The sequence below is a fragment of the Candoia aspera genome, chromosome 1 (assembly GCF_035149785.1).
Source record: "Candoia aspera isolate rCanAsp1 chromosome 1, rCanAsp1.hap2, whole genome shotgun sequence".
Classification (NCBI taxonomy): Eukaryota; Metazoa; Chordata; class Lepidosauria; order Squamata; family Boidae; genus Candoia; species Candoia aspera.
Window position 1 is genome coordinate 313082632 of NC_086153.1, and position 16033 is coordinate 313098664.

The 16033-nt window shown below is 39.4% G+C and overlaps 1 protein-coding gene across 2 annotated transcripts in view; it reads left to right on the plus strand.

The window, feature by feature from the left end:
* The first annotated feature begins 233 nt into the window (after window positions 1-233).
* Window positions 234-16033, plus strand: part of RCOR1 (REST corepressor 1) — a 138038-nt gene continuing 122238 nt past the window's right edge. For both annotated transcript variants that reach the window (XM_063290358.1, XM_063290359.1), the window contains exons 1-2: window positions 234-778; window positions 935-994. In XM_063290358.1, coding sequence (XP_063146428.1) covers window positions 553-778; window positions 935-994 — 286 coding nt within the window. In that variant the 5' untranslated portion in view covers window positions 234-552. The remainder of the gene's footprint in view (window positions 779-934; window positions 995-16033) is intronic.

A 16033-nucleotide genomic window follows, 5' to 3' on the forward strand; every position in this document is an offset into this window, starting at 1 on the left:
CATTGGGCGTAGAGATTGCAAAGCTCTAACCACGTAGAGCGGGCGATACGCCTCTCCACCTAACTTAACAAACGGAAGCATCGGGCCGGCTGTGATGGACGGGGAGGAAGGGCCAATGGGGAGTGGGGAAATCTTCCCAAAATGTGTGGGCGGCCAATGGGTGGAGCGGGGGGGCAGGCTCGCGGGGAGCCTAGCAGCTCAGGTTGACAGTGACTAGTCCCAGTGCAGGGAAGTGCAAGGAAAGGGATGAGCCTTAAAGTTCGAGGCTTCGTCTCATTGCAGGGAATTTGAAAAAAAAGGAGCGAGGAAGGAAAAGTCCCGCAATCTAAAACTTGCAAATAGCGCAGGGGCAGCGCGAAGCCTTCAGTTGCGGCCAACTTCCCCGGAGCTGTTTTTTTTTCTTCTTCTTTTTCCCTCCCCCTCCCCTCCCCTCCCCTCCCCTGCCTTTTTGCAGAAAGAGAAGAGTCCTGCTGCTATTTTTGCACTCTTTCCTCCTTTTCTCACCAAATTCTGAGTCCGGGCTTTTCCTTGGCCGCCTCCCCCCCACCCCCCATGCCAACCATGATAGAGAAGGGCCCAGAGGTCTCAGGGAAGAGAAGGGGCAGGAACAATAATGCCAGCAGCGCGGCCAGCGCTTCCAACAGCGCCTCCGCCAGCGCCAACAACGCTAACAATGGGAATAATAAAAGTTTGGCAGCGGCAACAGCGCCCAATGGGAATAGCAGCAGCAACAACTGGGAAGAAGGCAGCTCCGGCTCTTCCAGCGATGAGGAGCACGGTGAGTCTTTGGGGAGCAGAGGAGAAGAGAGGGTGGCACTGCCCCTCTCCCTCAGAACCCCACAACTCTCGATCAGAGGTACAGCCCTTGCGGGGGGGGGAAGGGAGGGAAAGCTAGAATTGGGAAATAACGATTCTTTGTTTTTAATGTTGTCAGGAGGAGGCGGAATGAGAGTGGGACCCCAATATCAAGCGGTTGTTCCTGACTTTGATCCCGGTGAGTCATTTTTTTTCCTTCTCAGAAAGCAGAAAGCTCTCATTCTTTCAGTTCTCCATCGATATTTTTGAAATAGGGGGCTCTCTCTTTGCACCTTCCGACTCCTCCTGCCACCCCCACCTGACGGAGGTCTTACTCGAGGGTAAATCTCACGAGTGTCGTGGGCTGCCTCCTCAGTAAGGGGGACCAAGGTGGCCAACGGTGGCCAGCTCCTAACGTGGACTTTATTCGGGCGGGTATCTCCGTTGAGTTTAATGGCTCTTATCCCCAAGAGGAAGCCTGTCTGGATCGCAACAAGGTTGTGTAATTAACTCATTTTTTTTCCTGTGAAAATATTAAAAGATTGGAGGACACTTCCTTCCTGTTGTTTCAGTTTTTCTTTTTTAAGTGAGTTTCATTTGAAGAGGTGGAAAGGTAAAAATTCCCCTCCCCACCCAAATTGCTTGTCTGTCCAGCAGTTCAAAGAAAGAAAACGGGAAGGGGGGGATGGAGAATTGATGATGGGGAGAGAAATGAGTTCAGAAAAGGTGGCAGCAGTACACTTGGGAATGGATGGGGGAGGGGGAGGAGGATAGTGGAGTTATTCTGGGGTTTTACTTCCTTATATGAAATCTGTTTTATAAATAAATGTTTTCCTTTTTGTCCTTCCCCTTGGTGATGTGGAAGATAACTGGTTGACACAGCAAGGAAAAAGAAGCTTTAATCTTATGTCCCCCACCCCCTCTTTTTGCTGGTTTTCAGGTGTGGCTACTATTTCCATATTCACAGAGTTAGAAGAGCTGGCCCTTTATGAAAATCGGTGCCAGTCTACTCCCTGAGACTCCTCCCCTTCCCCCTTGCACATAATTATTTTAGATGCAATTGACCTAAATCCAATTACTTTTTTTTTAATGAATGGTTTTATCCGATTAGGTTTTTTGAGGTAGTGGGGAGAGTAAGGCTCTTTTCACTTCTTGCTGTCTTAATGATGAAATTTAGGGCAAGTAAAGGGCAAAGAAAGAAAAGAGGAGCAGTTAATAAAAAGCAGCAGAGCACTTTCTAGGGGGCGCTTGGTAGACTTGGTGACAAACAGGAAAACGAATTTATCCATTGAGAAAGAAGGATCCCTGATTCTCTTCCTGTGCTTGCAGATATGGTGCTACTGTTAGGAATGGGGCAAAAAAGCTTCATTTTTTTGTTCCTTTAGGGTTTGCAGTTTCATTAAACTCAGCCATGCCTCTTGGAAAGGCTACTCTGTAATGTTCCACTTGATTATATTTTCTTTCCGATTTAAAATGTTAAGGGGAAACTGAGTAAACAAAGGAATTCAAGTGTTCTTGTAAAGCAGGGAATTTTTAAAAAGTGTTCCTCTTGAGTGTATTGGAAGCCATGCCTGTGATTTTTTTAAAGGGGGGAGTTATTTCCTTAGCTTTTAAATGCAAACTTTTAAATGGTTTCCTTGTAATTATAAGCTATTTTTTAAAAAGCAAAGATCGCCTGTTTAATTTGAAAAATGTGTCATTTCTTTTGATCCTGAGGGAATCTTAATAAGATTTTTCTAGCTTGCTGATTGCTATAATAGGTGATAGTACTTGTAGGTATATAGAGCTGCCAAGGCTGTGAATCAGGAAGTCCCTGGTTTACTACCATAGAGTTAGGCAAGGGCCTTGCAATCCATCCAGTTCCCTGTTGGCAGTAGAAAATACACAGCTGGAGCATCCTCAGCAAATGGCTGTCCAGCTTTTGCTGGAAAACTTGCAAGTGAAACCCCTCCCATTAGATGAATATATTGTACTGTTAATTGCTGTGCCTTTAAGAAGTTACTTCTAATGTTTAGCCAAAATCTCCCCTCCTAACTAGCCCATTAGACTTTGCCCTGTTTTTCTGGGGTGGAAAACAAGTTTTTTCCTCTCATATGTGACAGGTATTTCTATCCTTGTCTGTCATTAGCCTTCTGTCTCTGCTAAATAGTCCTATTTCCATAACCTTTCTGCGATTTGTTTTGCATATCTCTGACCCGCTTAGTTGCCATCTCCTGAACCTGTTCGATTTGTTCATCTCCTCCTTAAAGTGAAATGCAAAGAGCTGGAGACAATATTCCAACATGAGGTCAGGCTACAGAGTACAGTCAAATTGTTTCTCATGATTTGGGAATTGTGCTGAAAATTGCATTTATGTATTTATTTTGGCAGCTATTTTATTTGCAGATCCCCATTCAGCTTCTAGTCAATTGTAGTCCAACAGCTCAGATGTATGGATTTGATTCCCCCCGCTCCTCTCCCCATACTAAACTTTTCGTAAGTGTCTGAGCTGAACTAACAAAACGGTCTCCCACTTTAGAAAGGTCATTTTGAATTTTATTCTTCTGAGGTTATTTACTCCCTAATTATGTGAGTATGGGATTGTCACCTAAGTCTTCCTGTGCATCATTAGGCTGAATGTGGCCTTTACAAGCTATGATTCTTTCCACTTAGTTCCCAGTCTGCAACACAGGGTGTAAATAATTCTGATCTACCTAACTAGGGTGTTGCTTTTCCCTTAAGTTATTCTTAAAATCTGAGAACATGTGTGCATGCATTAGTACTCAGTGTGCTGTGTAAAATTTAATTATGAAACTTGGAGTGAAAATATACATTGACTTTCTTAGGAAAATGAAATGGTAGTATTTCAGTATAGCAGAATATTTACATTTTCTCTCTGTTCTTTTCCCACTCCAGACTGCTGCCTATCTATTACACTTTCATCCTGCCTTTCCTTTAAAAAGTGAAGATGGTATATGTGGTTTCTTTCTTTTCCTGTTCTTATGTTTACCTTATTGGATGGCTAGTTTGAGTGAGAGTAATTCATAGCCAGCAAGTTTCATAGCGTGGATTGGAATCTGTGTTTTCCCAGGTCTAGTAGGATACTGTATGTGATCGTCTTGTGCTAACGTAAGCCACTTTTTATGCCTAATATATATCTGTCCAGGAAACTGCAGTACATGAATTCCACATACAGCTTAGTCATATGACAAATGCCTAACTTCAGAGTTGCTATTTTTACATTTGTGTATAGCTCCTTTCAGGTGTTTGAATCCAAAAGTAGAGGAGATGGGAAGCCATTCTTTGGTACTACCCCTACCAATTGCCCATGTTGGTGAGGAAGTGAAACTGTAGCCATGTTTGTGTATGAAGCTAACTGATCTGCATGATCACAGCTCTGAATGCATGGAGGGCAGGAGCCACCTTTTGCTGACCTTTCATTTCAGACTGGGGTGAGTGGGTGGTGAGAGTGTGACATGTGGGTCTCTCTCCTTCCCATGCTTTGAAAACCAATTCTTTGAAGCTTGTGAAAGTGTGAGTTGAATGTATGTAGCAAAATAGACACATGTTGTATCATACATAAATAGCATCCTACTGTATTATGCAATTAACCTTCAAGTAGAAGAGACCTCTTGGATGAAATGGTCCTGATTTTTTAAGAATAAAATGTATCAGGTACTGGAGGATCTTTTATCAGATTCTCTGCTCTTTTTTTTTTAACCCAGAATGTGAGTTGAGGTGACAGTGGTGATGATGATGTGGATTGTTATAATGTAGGTATGGTCATTTTGTTACATTGCTACTAAAGAGTGGAATCAGTTAACTATTAAAGTTTTCAATCGAAAAAGCATGTTGTAAAGAATCTTTCTAAACTTGCATGTAGTAGCATCTGCGCGATGCTTCTGAGGTTTTCAGTATTTTGTTTCTATCCTGTGTTGCACTACAATTACTTGGTGTTAGCAGAGTATGTCATGTGAATCCATCCACCATTATGATTTATAGACCATAGTTTATGACTTAGAGTTTTGAATGAACCCAGCTAGTTGTGACTTATTCAAGAAATCATAATTAAATAAACTATGGGTTAGCATAATCAGTAAACCCTAGTTGCTAAAATATCAGCTGTCAAATTTCTCTAAATTGTGTTCTCTAGATGTGTTGGGACTACAGCTCCCAGAATTGATAGCCAATATTGGAAAGAATCCCAGGAGTTGTGGTTCCCATATATCTGGAGGACATCAGGCTGGGGAAGGTTGTTCACAGTTTAATATGGTGAAAGCTGCATTGTGTTTTGTAGAATTGTCTTTAAAAACATCAGTATATGTGTAAAAAAAAGTCCCAACTCCCCATGCTCAGTCTAAAACTTTCCTGTTCTTTTAAATCAAAGTTGAGTTTGTAATATAGGTAGTTCTCACTTAATGACCATTTGTTTAATGATGGTTCGGGGGTAAGATGGGGCTAAAAAAAGTTACTTATGACTGTCCTCAAAGTTATGACTGTGGCACCACCCCCTGCGGTCATGTGATTTGGGTACTTGGCAACTGGCTCGCATTTACAACAACTTGCAGTGTCCTGTGGTCATGTGATCACAATTTGTGACCTTCCCAGCCGGTTTCTGACAAGCCAAATCAATAGGGAACCACTGAGTTGCTTAACCACCACTGCAATTTGCTTAATGATTGTGGTAAAAATGGTTGTAAAATTGGGTCCAGTCATGTGATGCCTCGCTCAATGACTGCATTGCTTAGCAACCAAAATTCTGGCCATTAAGCGAGGACTAGCTGTAAGATCTAATTTGAATGCTAGAATTTGCAGATGGTATGCTGAAGTTAAGAGCAAGGGAATCCTGATGATTTTGAAGGAGATGGATTTTGTTCAGTGAGTTCTTGTGTACATATGTTAGAGACTAGATATTGTACATGCATGAAGAACTGATGCTTTATCTAAAGAGCAGTAAGTTGCACTAAGGTCTTTTTAAAAAGGGCTCCTATCCAATGTTTGTTAAGGAGTTTACAGAGCACTGTCCATAATAAAAAAAACCAAACTTTTCATTAAAAAAACCCCTTATTAGTGATGTTCTGTACTAATTAAAGTAGAGATTGTCAATTACTTAGTAGAACTTCACAATGAATATTGCTTCAACTCACAGAAATGTCAGTAATGTCAAGTGAATCTTTCTCAGAAGTATTTGTGTCAGGTAGGTCTTCGTTGTCAGCAGTTCCTTTTCTTTTTAAACAAAACAAGCAAACAAAGTTTTTCTTCTTGAATCAGTAAGTAAATTGTGCTGGAAAATATCCCAGGCAGTTTTTTTCCCTCTCAGATGCTTACAGATTTGCTGTGGTTATCTTGAAAATGCTTTTCTGGTTCTGTATTTTAATCTTTATGACTTATTTTTTTTTGTTATCTTAAGCAATCTAAATGTCAAGCAGAAAGATAGGATTACATTGGATTTTAAATATTTTTATTGACCCCTTTTCTGTCACTTATCAGTGCATTTTATTGTTTTTACTGTTTTAATTTAGTAGTCCAGAGAATGCTGATTATTCATAAGTTTAGAAACATAATGAATAGCAAAAATAAGATGACAAAATGTTTAAGATCAGTTGCCTAAAAGATGAGTAGGCTTGCTATAAATGGGAGACTTATATCAGCAGTGCTTGTGAAAATCTGTGTTTCATGCTGTTTACAGGTTGAATCTGGTGCATTGGCATATTGTCTTAGGTACCTTAATGGTTGGTAAAAATCATGTGATGTTGACTTTTAGGGAGTGTTGCCATTAGGGACCACAGGGGTAGACCTTTACTGTTGCCTCTCTTCTCTGGAAGAGCATACCACCAGGAATTAGGGTGGTACTGAACCTGCTAGGATTTGAGGCCACTAAGACTTGGCTCTTCTAGAGGATCTTTGTTGGATGGTCTTTTATAGAGAATCAGCATCATTGATTCTTATTTGTTCCTTGATGCTGTGCTATTTTAACCTGGTTACTTATACTGGAGCATAAGCTGTTCAGAGTCTCTTGCACTTGGAACTGTGTATAAGCCTCAGTAAATAAGTAAATAGATTCTATAAGACCTGAGTCACAATGTGGTATATTTGTTTTTGGCTAGTATGTTTTGTAAACTTAGCAAATTGGGTGTATTCAGTAAACAGTGGCTAAGTATGATATTTGAACCCCATCATTTATAGGCATGTGATGCACAATTAAAGATACATAATGTTGAATTATTTTAGAATTGGGAATGAAGTTCTCAGTAGTCTTCTGATGATGCCTTACTTTGTTTTGTGAGTTTCCCTTCCTGCTTTTCTGAGTCATTCAAGAGAACAGGCTAGAGATCCTGCCATATGTCCTAAGTGTTCAGCAAACATCTGAAATTTATTTGCCAACTTTTTTCATTATGGTTCCTTATGGTATACTGCTTGCTACCAACTGCCCATCTGAGGTCTGGTTGGGGAGTTCAGGGATAGAGACATGGGGTGAGAGGGGTTGGTTAACTAGGGCAAATAATGGAATTAGTGTTGTGATCAAGCTTTGCTGCTTTTAAAAGCATGTTGTGACATCATAGGCATGTAGGGAAGGGATGGAACTTACGGCACTTTTGTCACTTGACAAAAGCTTCTGATCCTGCAGATGCCTCCATTCAAAGGTGCAGTGACTGAAAAAAAAAGTCAAGAGCCTTACACTTCTTTAGTGGCTACTTGCTTATCCTGGCATAAATGAAACCCACTGCTTGCTTGTGTGCTGGTCCCATGCAACATACAACTATATCTTGGGATCCTGTAGGTTGTACTTAAGGATGAGTGATGTCCCCTTGGATTGTGTGGGTGTATTTTTCGGTTCCAGTCCGGTTTCTGTCATCTTGCTTTTATTCCTTATTTTTGTATTTTTTAAAAATGATTTACTTGTGAGCCACACAGAGTTGTTGGGAGTTGAGTGGCACACAAATTTAATAATAATGATACTTCAAAAACATCTGGAAGGTACTTAGTTGGAAAAGACTGAATATATTTATTTGATTTATATCCCACCTTTTGTCCAGAAGCTCAAGGAGGCAGCTTTTAAACCTTCTCTGAGAAAGTCATAGACACATTGATGTCCTTTTGTCTTTAATATTCCAAAGTCCCTCATCAAAAGGTTTTCTGAAGCATTGCTTAACCATATAAGAAAGTAATCACCTCCAACTTTGGCCATTCTGGCTCAGAATTCTGAGAAGCATAATAGTTAAACATACTGAGTTTTAGAGTAAGCTGATATAAAATTTTCAAATGTAAACTTTAAAATCCTGTGTTAGATCAGGAGGAAAACTCAGAAGATTCACAGGTGACAATCAACTGATTAGCATTATTAACATTCCGGATGGTGTAATGGTCTGAACTGAACTGTATATTCTACTGACTACATAAAAACTTAGAATGCATCACTTTATGTCTGAAGTGTAATTGGTTCAGTGTATCATTTCCTAGGGAAGCACAGAAATACATAAATTAAGAATATTGTATATCTATAAAGGGTGGGGGAGGTTGGGGGCTGCAGTGCTGTTGAGATATGAAAGCAAGAATTGGTCCTTGGTTTTGACTGAGGAGCCTTTGTTAGAGGGCTTAGCTTGCCTTTCAATAATATTTATTTGGTCAATGACCAGCAAAATTTAAAAGGAGAAAAAGAAAGACAAAGTAAAACAAAGAAATACAATAATATACTACCAAGTAATAAAATATATCTCATAATAATATAGCATTCACTCCGCTATTACTATATTAATACATTTGTTATGTAGGTAGTACGAGCCTAAAACGTTAATAAGTATAAAATAAAAATAAAAATATATATCCTGTAACAATTTTAATTAATAAATTGTTAGGGGATATATATTTTTATTTTATTCAATTAAATATTTCAATTTAAAAGTAATATTTAAAACAAGGGAATTACTTCTTTAGCTGGTTTTGGCTTGTTTTCATTGCAGCAGCCCAAAATTTGGCTACTGCACATGTAATGTATGGTTTTAGATCCTGAAGGAGATGGTTCGTGTAAAAATTATATGGATTCCCAGGGAATTTATCTACTAGGGGCAAAATGTAGATTGAGCTAATGTCCCTATAAAATTTACAGTGTAACAGTACACGTGAGATGGTTTCAACTTCATCACATGGGCAGATACGCTCAGTTACTGGGATTTTCTTATACCTGCCTTGAAGAAGTGGAGATGGAAGAATATTGAATCTGGCTTTGAAGAATGCAGTTCTCAGCTTGGGGAAAGTTAGACTTAGCAAATAACTTGCTGGTTCCCATGCACCCCTGTTTATCCACATTCTATCGAGTTGGGGCAGCCTGTTAACTTCAGTCTGGAACTCCATGTCCCTTATTCTTTGAATGATTAGATGCTTAGCTTGGTCATTACCTAATGATATTAAGAATAGTGGAGAGAGCCCATATGAAACCAGCTTATGTTCTACCACCTGCTTCCAGGGTGAAAAGTTATCTGTTAAAACTAGAGGGGTCAAACCAACTAGGAAAAATTGGATTTTTAGCTTGCCTTTTGACTGCCTGAGTTCCAATCTGAAGACCATACTTTCAGGGTCCAATTTCCTTTTTAGGGATTCTTGTAAGACTCATTAGGTTCATTCCTTGTGCTAAGCCAGGATTGTTGAATCATTGTTTGTTGAATAAGCTTTCACTTGAGTTCATACAACATGCTAAGCCAAAAGCAAAAAAAACCACACACACGAAGACTTGGTAATATGTACTAATCCAGTGTTTTGAGGATGCTTTTTGGTGCTTTGCCTGTTTGCTTCTGGCTCTGTAGTTTTTTTTCCAAACTGTTCTTTGTTGAATAGAACCAAATGCCTCCTTGTGCTCAGCATCACAGTTCCTGAGTAGACACTCCTCTGAAGATCTCTTGTTACCTTCCCATCCTGAAGTAAGTGCTTGATATGAATAATCCAAGGGTAACTTTCTATTCAAAATGTCAAGTACATGCTTGTGTTGGCTTCCCTAGTAAATATTCTTCATGTTTGAGGTGTGAAAAGAGAAATGTTAATGTTTTCCAAGAGAGTTTTGTTTTCTTCTTCCCTGGTTGTTTTCCCATTTTCAGTTTACTTTTATCCCTTTGTTCCTAATGAAATAGTCATTAGTTTATTTAAAAGAAATGATCATTTGAAGTAGCTACTTAGGAAGGAAAAAAAGAGGCAGTTACTACATCAGACTGAAAACTAGGCTCAAATCTCCATTTAGTCACATTTAATTTATGCTCATAAAATTCACCCAGTAAACTACCTCTTTCAGCCTGTTGTTGTTTATTCGTTTAGTCGCTTCCGACTCTTTGTGACTTCATGGACCAGCCCACGCCAGAGCTTCCTGTCGGTCGTCAACACCCCCAGCTCCCCCAGGGACGAGTCCGTCACCTCTAGAATATCATCCATCCCCCTTGCCCTTGGTCGGCCCCTCTTCCTTTTGCCCTCCACTCTCCCTAGCATCAGCATCTTCTCCAGGGTGTCCTGTCTTCTCATTATGTGGCCAAAGTATTTCAGTTTTGCCTTCAATATCATTCCCTCAAGTGAGCAGTCTGGCTTGATTTCCTGGAGGATGGACTGGTTTGATCTTTTTGCAGTCCAAGGCACTCTCAGAATTTTCCTCCAACACCACAGTTCAAAAGCATCCATCTTCCTTCTCTCAGCCTTCCTTATGGTCCAGCTCTCACAGCCATATGCTACTACTGGGAATACCATTGCTTTAACTATGTGGACCTTTGTTGTCAGTGTGATGTCTCTGCTCTTAACTATTTTATCGAGATTGCTCATTGCTCTTCTCCCAAGGATTAAGCGTCTTCTGATTTCCTGACTGCAGTCAGCATCTGCAGTAATCTTCGCACCTAGAAATACAAAGTCTTTCACTGCTTCTACATTTTCTTCTTTCAGCCTAGCTGTGTGGAAAAAACATGTGTGATATCTTGGGTTGGGAGGAGGAGGAAGGATGATGACACTAGTAATAATAAAACCTTTCCCAACTTTCTCTTCATAGCTGAATAACTAATATCGTTTGGAAAGAGCTCTTTTAAAAGTTTGCTTGTTCATTTTCTTCCTTGAAAACAATTACTGTTTCAACTTTAATATCTCCTAAAGAGAGAAATGTTGGCAAATATCATTCCATCTGTGTTTTAAAGTGAACTGACTTAATTCACATTTCTTTGATTGGTATTCAGAGAGTAGCACAGTTGTCTTTTGTATTGTGCTCTACTTTGGGATTTGAAATGTAGTTCTCGGCTCAAGAATATGTGCAGAAATGGACGTATTTTTTGATGGAACAGTGCTGAGATATGCTCATTTTTACAGAAATTGTGTGCAGAAATATGTGGGATTTAAAAAGTGTATGTGTGTATAAGTGAACACAAAATGACACAGACTTGGGGATAAACGTATCCTTCAACATACATAAAGGTTAATGCTGAGCAGCATTTTACATGTCAAGGATTTAGGCTTAGTGAACTATCAGAAATGTGGAAGAACCTTAGCAAGAAATAGGTAATATGTATTATGGATACTGTAAGAAACACTTCTGAGAATTGTAATTTGATATGAAGTGACACTTTAAGCAGTTGCAGGAAGTGAAAGCGTAGAATGAAAGGGAGGGGCAAGAGAAAGACTATGACCATAGTTCCAATTTCTCATATACTCACTATCCTATGCCTAGGTAGGAATATGCAGTGCAAGGAAACTTGTTTTTGTGGAATGCAACCAGCATTTAAATCCAGATTCTGTCTTGGGAAGGAACAGGATTACAATTTAACTAAAATACCTTTTGATTGTCATTCTACCACTACTACCAAAAAAAAAAAAAGCTTGCCTATCTGCAGTGCATGTAATTGCTTTCAGTTTGCTATCTAGTTTTTGGCAAAGGGCTGAACTCACAGCCCAGCTCTGGGGTTCAGGGGTTTCCATTTGGCTGGGTCAGGAATTTAAATCTCATCTAAAAACATCTCTCAACTCATGTTTGTACAGTATACCATTTTTACAATACTCTGCTCTCCATATAAGTTTGGCATTAGGATTTTGTGTTGCAACGCTTGAACATCCCAAATTGCACTGTATTGTGACTAAACACTTGGCTACACCAAAGTCATAATGACCTTCTGAATTAAACAGTCATGCTGGCTGGAAATTACAGGGACTGAATAGTCTAATAAATTTTGGGGGACACCCAAGTTGGATAAAAGCAAATTAGATTTATAATTCTTTTCAACTGTAGTTTTTCAGCAATGTATAGTGCCATGGCATAAATGGTTTGCAAACAGTATTTTTTGGGACATCAAAGGGAGCTAGCAAGTTGAAAGGTTACAGCATGGTGTAGCAGCTGGAGGGGTCAGAGTTCAAACCCTTACTTGATCATGAACCTCATTGGCTGACTGTGTGGCTAGTTTAAGTGCCCCCAACCCAGCCTACCCCATGGAGTTAATATAAAGATAAAATTGGGAGAAAAGAACCATGTTTCTCTGAGCACCTTGGAGATGACACAGGGTATATACATAATAAATATAAGAAAGCTCTTGTGTGAGGGAGATGCTCTAAATATGGTAGATGAGATGAACAAATCGGACGCTTGTGTGGACAATTGTAGAACACTGTTTATGATTTTGTGTATTTTTGTCCCTTGGTAGTATGCTTCTGTGCTTAAAAAAAATGAAATAACAGGATTTTTAAAAAAAAAAAATCAAAATTAATGGTGAATGCAGTTTGGCTTCTCCAGAAATTTGGAAGGATTACAGCTTCTACAGAATTCACAGCCAACATAACTGGAAGTTGTGGACCTAACACAGCTAGAGAGACCAAGATAGGGAAGGCTACTTAAGGATAAGTTAATTAATAATTAACCAAAAATGAGGAAGTGTTGTACAATTAAGAAGTTGTATCATTTTTCTGCCATTTAAAACAGATATGAACAGAACAGAACAGAATAATAGAAGTTTGGGTGATCTGTAGCAAATCAGCAAGGAATTCTGCCTTGCAGTTTTTTAATCAGTAACAATAACACAATTCTTTCCACCGCTCTAAATTATATGGCTGAAGTGATGAAAACTGAAATGTTGGTTTTTATGTAGAAGAATTGTATTAGCTGGTGGATCTTAAAGTTCTAGTAAATAACAGCCACATGTATCTTGCAAGCTTGAAGTCTTCCTCTGTTGTCTTTAAAGTATGTGTAGTAGACAACATGTTTAGAACAAGCAAGCCTGGCATAATTAAAAGGATTTCTCATCTAGATACTTCCTTGCAATTGTTTTAAGTGGGAATTTACAAAATCGTCTTGAAGACCATTGAATAAAAGATATTTGGAGCAATAAGTAGTTAGAAAATATTTGTTTTCTGACTGTTTAAGTATATTAAATTGCTGGATAAATTGGAGAGCAACTAGTGAATAGAAGGTAAGAGTGTCCCCCTTTGGAGGAGATGGGTGGTGACAGAAATTTGAAATAAATGAATAAATAAATGAGAGCTTCCCTACACTTTTTAAGAGATGGTTAAATTGCTTCATTTTTGTTGCTTTGTACAAACATATGAAGTAAAGGTACAAATAAAATGAAACATCTAGTTTTTCTCCTATGTCAGGTTATTACATACAAGTAGGCTTGAAATTAAGCAAGCTGGCTATTAGATCACAATATTCACTTGCCATTATCTCTTTGTTTAACTTCTGTGAAGTTATCTAATCTTTTTCAGAGGAGAAAATGAAAATGGGATAATAGTTCAAGGATGTAAAAAAACCATAAACACAGTATTTAAGCACCATTCCCAGATATGATTTTCTTTATAAAATCATCTTCAAGTTGGTGTCATCCAGATTTGTGTAGCTTCAGGTTCTATAATGGGAGAAACATTCAAAGTGAATATTTGTAGCTCAGGGTTGAACTGTGGAGTCCTTGGTGCTCTCTGAGCCTTGTTTTTTTGCAGATGTTTCATCCCCAAACTAGGCAACATCTTCAGTGCAAAGAGGGAGTGGGGCTTGTTCTCAGTTTATACGCCGTGGCTTGCCCTGCTTGTGCTGGTAGGGGTGTTGTTCTCTCCTTGGGAGTTCTTCGATTGGGCTGTTGTTTGCTGCTTGGTTGATTGCCTGAGTTAATAGTTCCTTGATTAGGGTGGCCATCAACCAAGCAGCAAACAACAGCCCAATCAAGGAACTCCAAAGAAGAGAACAACACCCCTACCAACACAAGCAGGGCAAGCCACGGCATATAAACTGAGAACAAGCCCCACTCCCTCTTTGCACTGAAGATGTTGCCTAGTTTGGCAATAAAACGTCTGCAAGAAAACAACAACGCTCAGAGAGCACCAAGGACTCCACGGGAGAAACATTGCATGCAGAAAATAAATTTAAAACCCCCCCTCAAAGGTCAACCATTGAATTATCACTAGTAAAACAAAGTACATAGAGTTGGTGCTTTATTCCTAATTTACATCTGTATGTAGATTTCCATAATGAATGGACACTCAGAAATACAAACTAATCAAGTCATTTTATACTATAAGCAAATAGCATTTTATGGCTATTGCAAATCCCTGGGGATTTTAAGTACTTCAGGAGTTGGTAGTGAAGGCTGGAATGTTCACACTGATTTGTTCATTCCAACTGCTAATATTAAGCATCTACACTTCAAACAAAGCCATGGATATCTGTTAAAACTTGATTTTTCTTTTCCTTCTAACAAATTGCATGTCTTCTGGAAATAAGTTTTAAAATACTAAGATTTAAGGCCTTATTAGTAGCCCAGAAACCTTGGTTCTGATCAAAGTACACTAGAAAAGTAAGTTATATGTTTGTGTGTTAGACGTATGCCCTGTGTTTTCTCCCTGAGCTCAAAGGGGCTTAAACAGGGGCCTCCTTTCAGGTTTGCCTCACAACAACAAATCTGTGCCATAGATGAGGCAGCGAATGAAGGAATGGCTGGCCCAAAGTCATCCAGTGAATTTTCATGGCTGAGAGGGTATTTAAGCCTGAGTCTTTCCAGTCCTAGCACTTTAACCACTGCATCACACTGGCTGTCTCAGTGGGTTTCTGCCCGATTTCATACTCGGATGTGTTGTTGTTACAGCTAGTCCTTGCTTAGCGATCACAATTGGGACTGGTAACTCCGTTGCTAAGTGCATGTGGAAAATCATGTGACCGTGATGGGCTTATGATATCACTTCCCATTCAGTTAAGTGAATCACCGCGGTTGCTAAGCAAGACATCACGTAACTGTGATGTGTGATTTTACTTCCACGGTCTCCGTTAACTCTGCTTGTCACAAGCTGGTTGTGAAGTGCTCAAATGGCAATCATGTGAATGGGATGCTGCGACGGTCATAAATGCAAGGACTGGTCATAAAGCAGTTTTTTACACTGTCGTAACTTCGAATAGTCGCTAAACAAGGCAGTTGGTAAGTGAGGACAACCTGGTACTGAACCAAGATGAAAATGTCCTTTTGCTCCACCCAAATATTTAGTGTGGTTGCTGTATCCACGCCTTCAAAGGAAGCCTTGGTTTGGGCAGTAAGAGGACAAACCTTTAGCCTTCCCCAAAATGGACCCATCCAGAAATGTTAGAATTACAACTCCAGCGTCCCTACCCAGCTAGGAATTGGGGTGGTATTTCAGTTTCTATCCATCTGAAGTGCTGCTGGTTGGGGAATGCTGCATTAGAGACTTTTATGTTAGAAAAGGAAGAGGGGACACAGGTCAGACTAATTAACTGTCTGAACAAGTAATTGTCTGCTTTAATTTAGGTGACTGTCCAGAATTTCAGGCAGAAATTTTACTATCATCCACTCCTTTCCAGTGTGTATGTCAGGGATCGAACGTAGGATTTTCGCTAAAGCTGAGCTGTGGTTCTTTCCTCAATGCACCTAGGTAACATTATGGCTCATGGTGTTCTAAAAGCATAAAGATGATTAAGGAAATAATAATGTTCTGTCATACTAGATCCTGGATGTTCCAGTTCAGGGCAGTCTTTTCCTGATTGATCTTATAATAGGAAACTTCTGGCAGTCCAGATGTTGGTGAAGCACACCTCCCAGGAGTACCAGCTGATATGGTTCATGGTGAAGGAGTTTGAAACTGTAATTCAGCAATATCTTGAGAACTACAGATTCTGTACACCTGCCTTGAATTATTTATTATTTCTGGATTTATATGCTGCCTTTCAGAAGAATTATTTAAGGTGGTTTTGTTAAGGGGTGTAAAAAATATTTTTTTTCCCTTTAGGAAGAATTGCTATCACATGCTTTAACACAGAGTG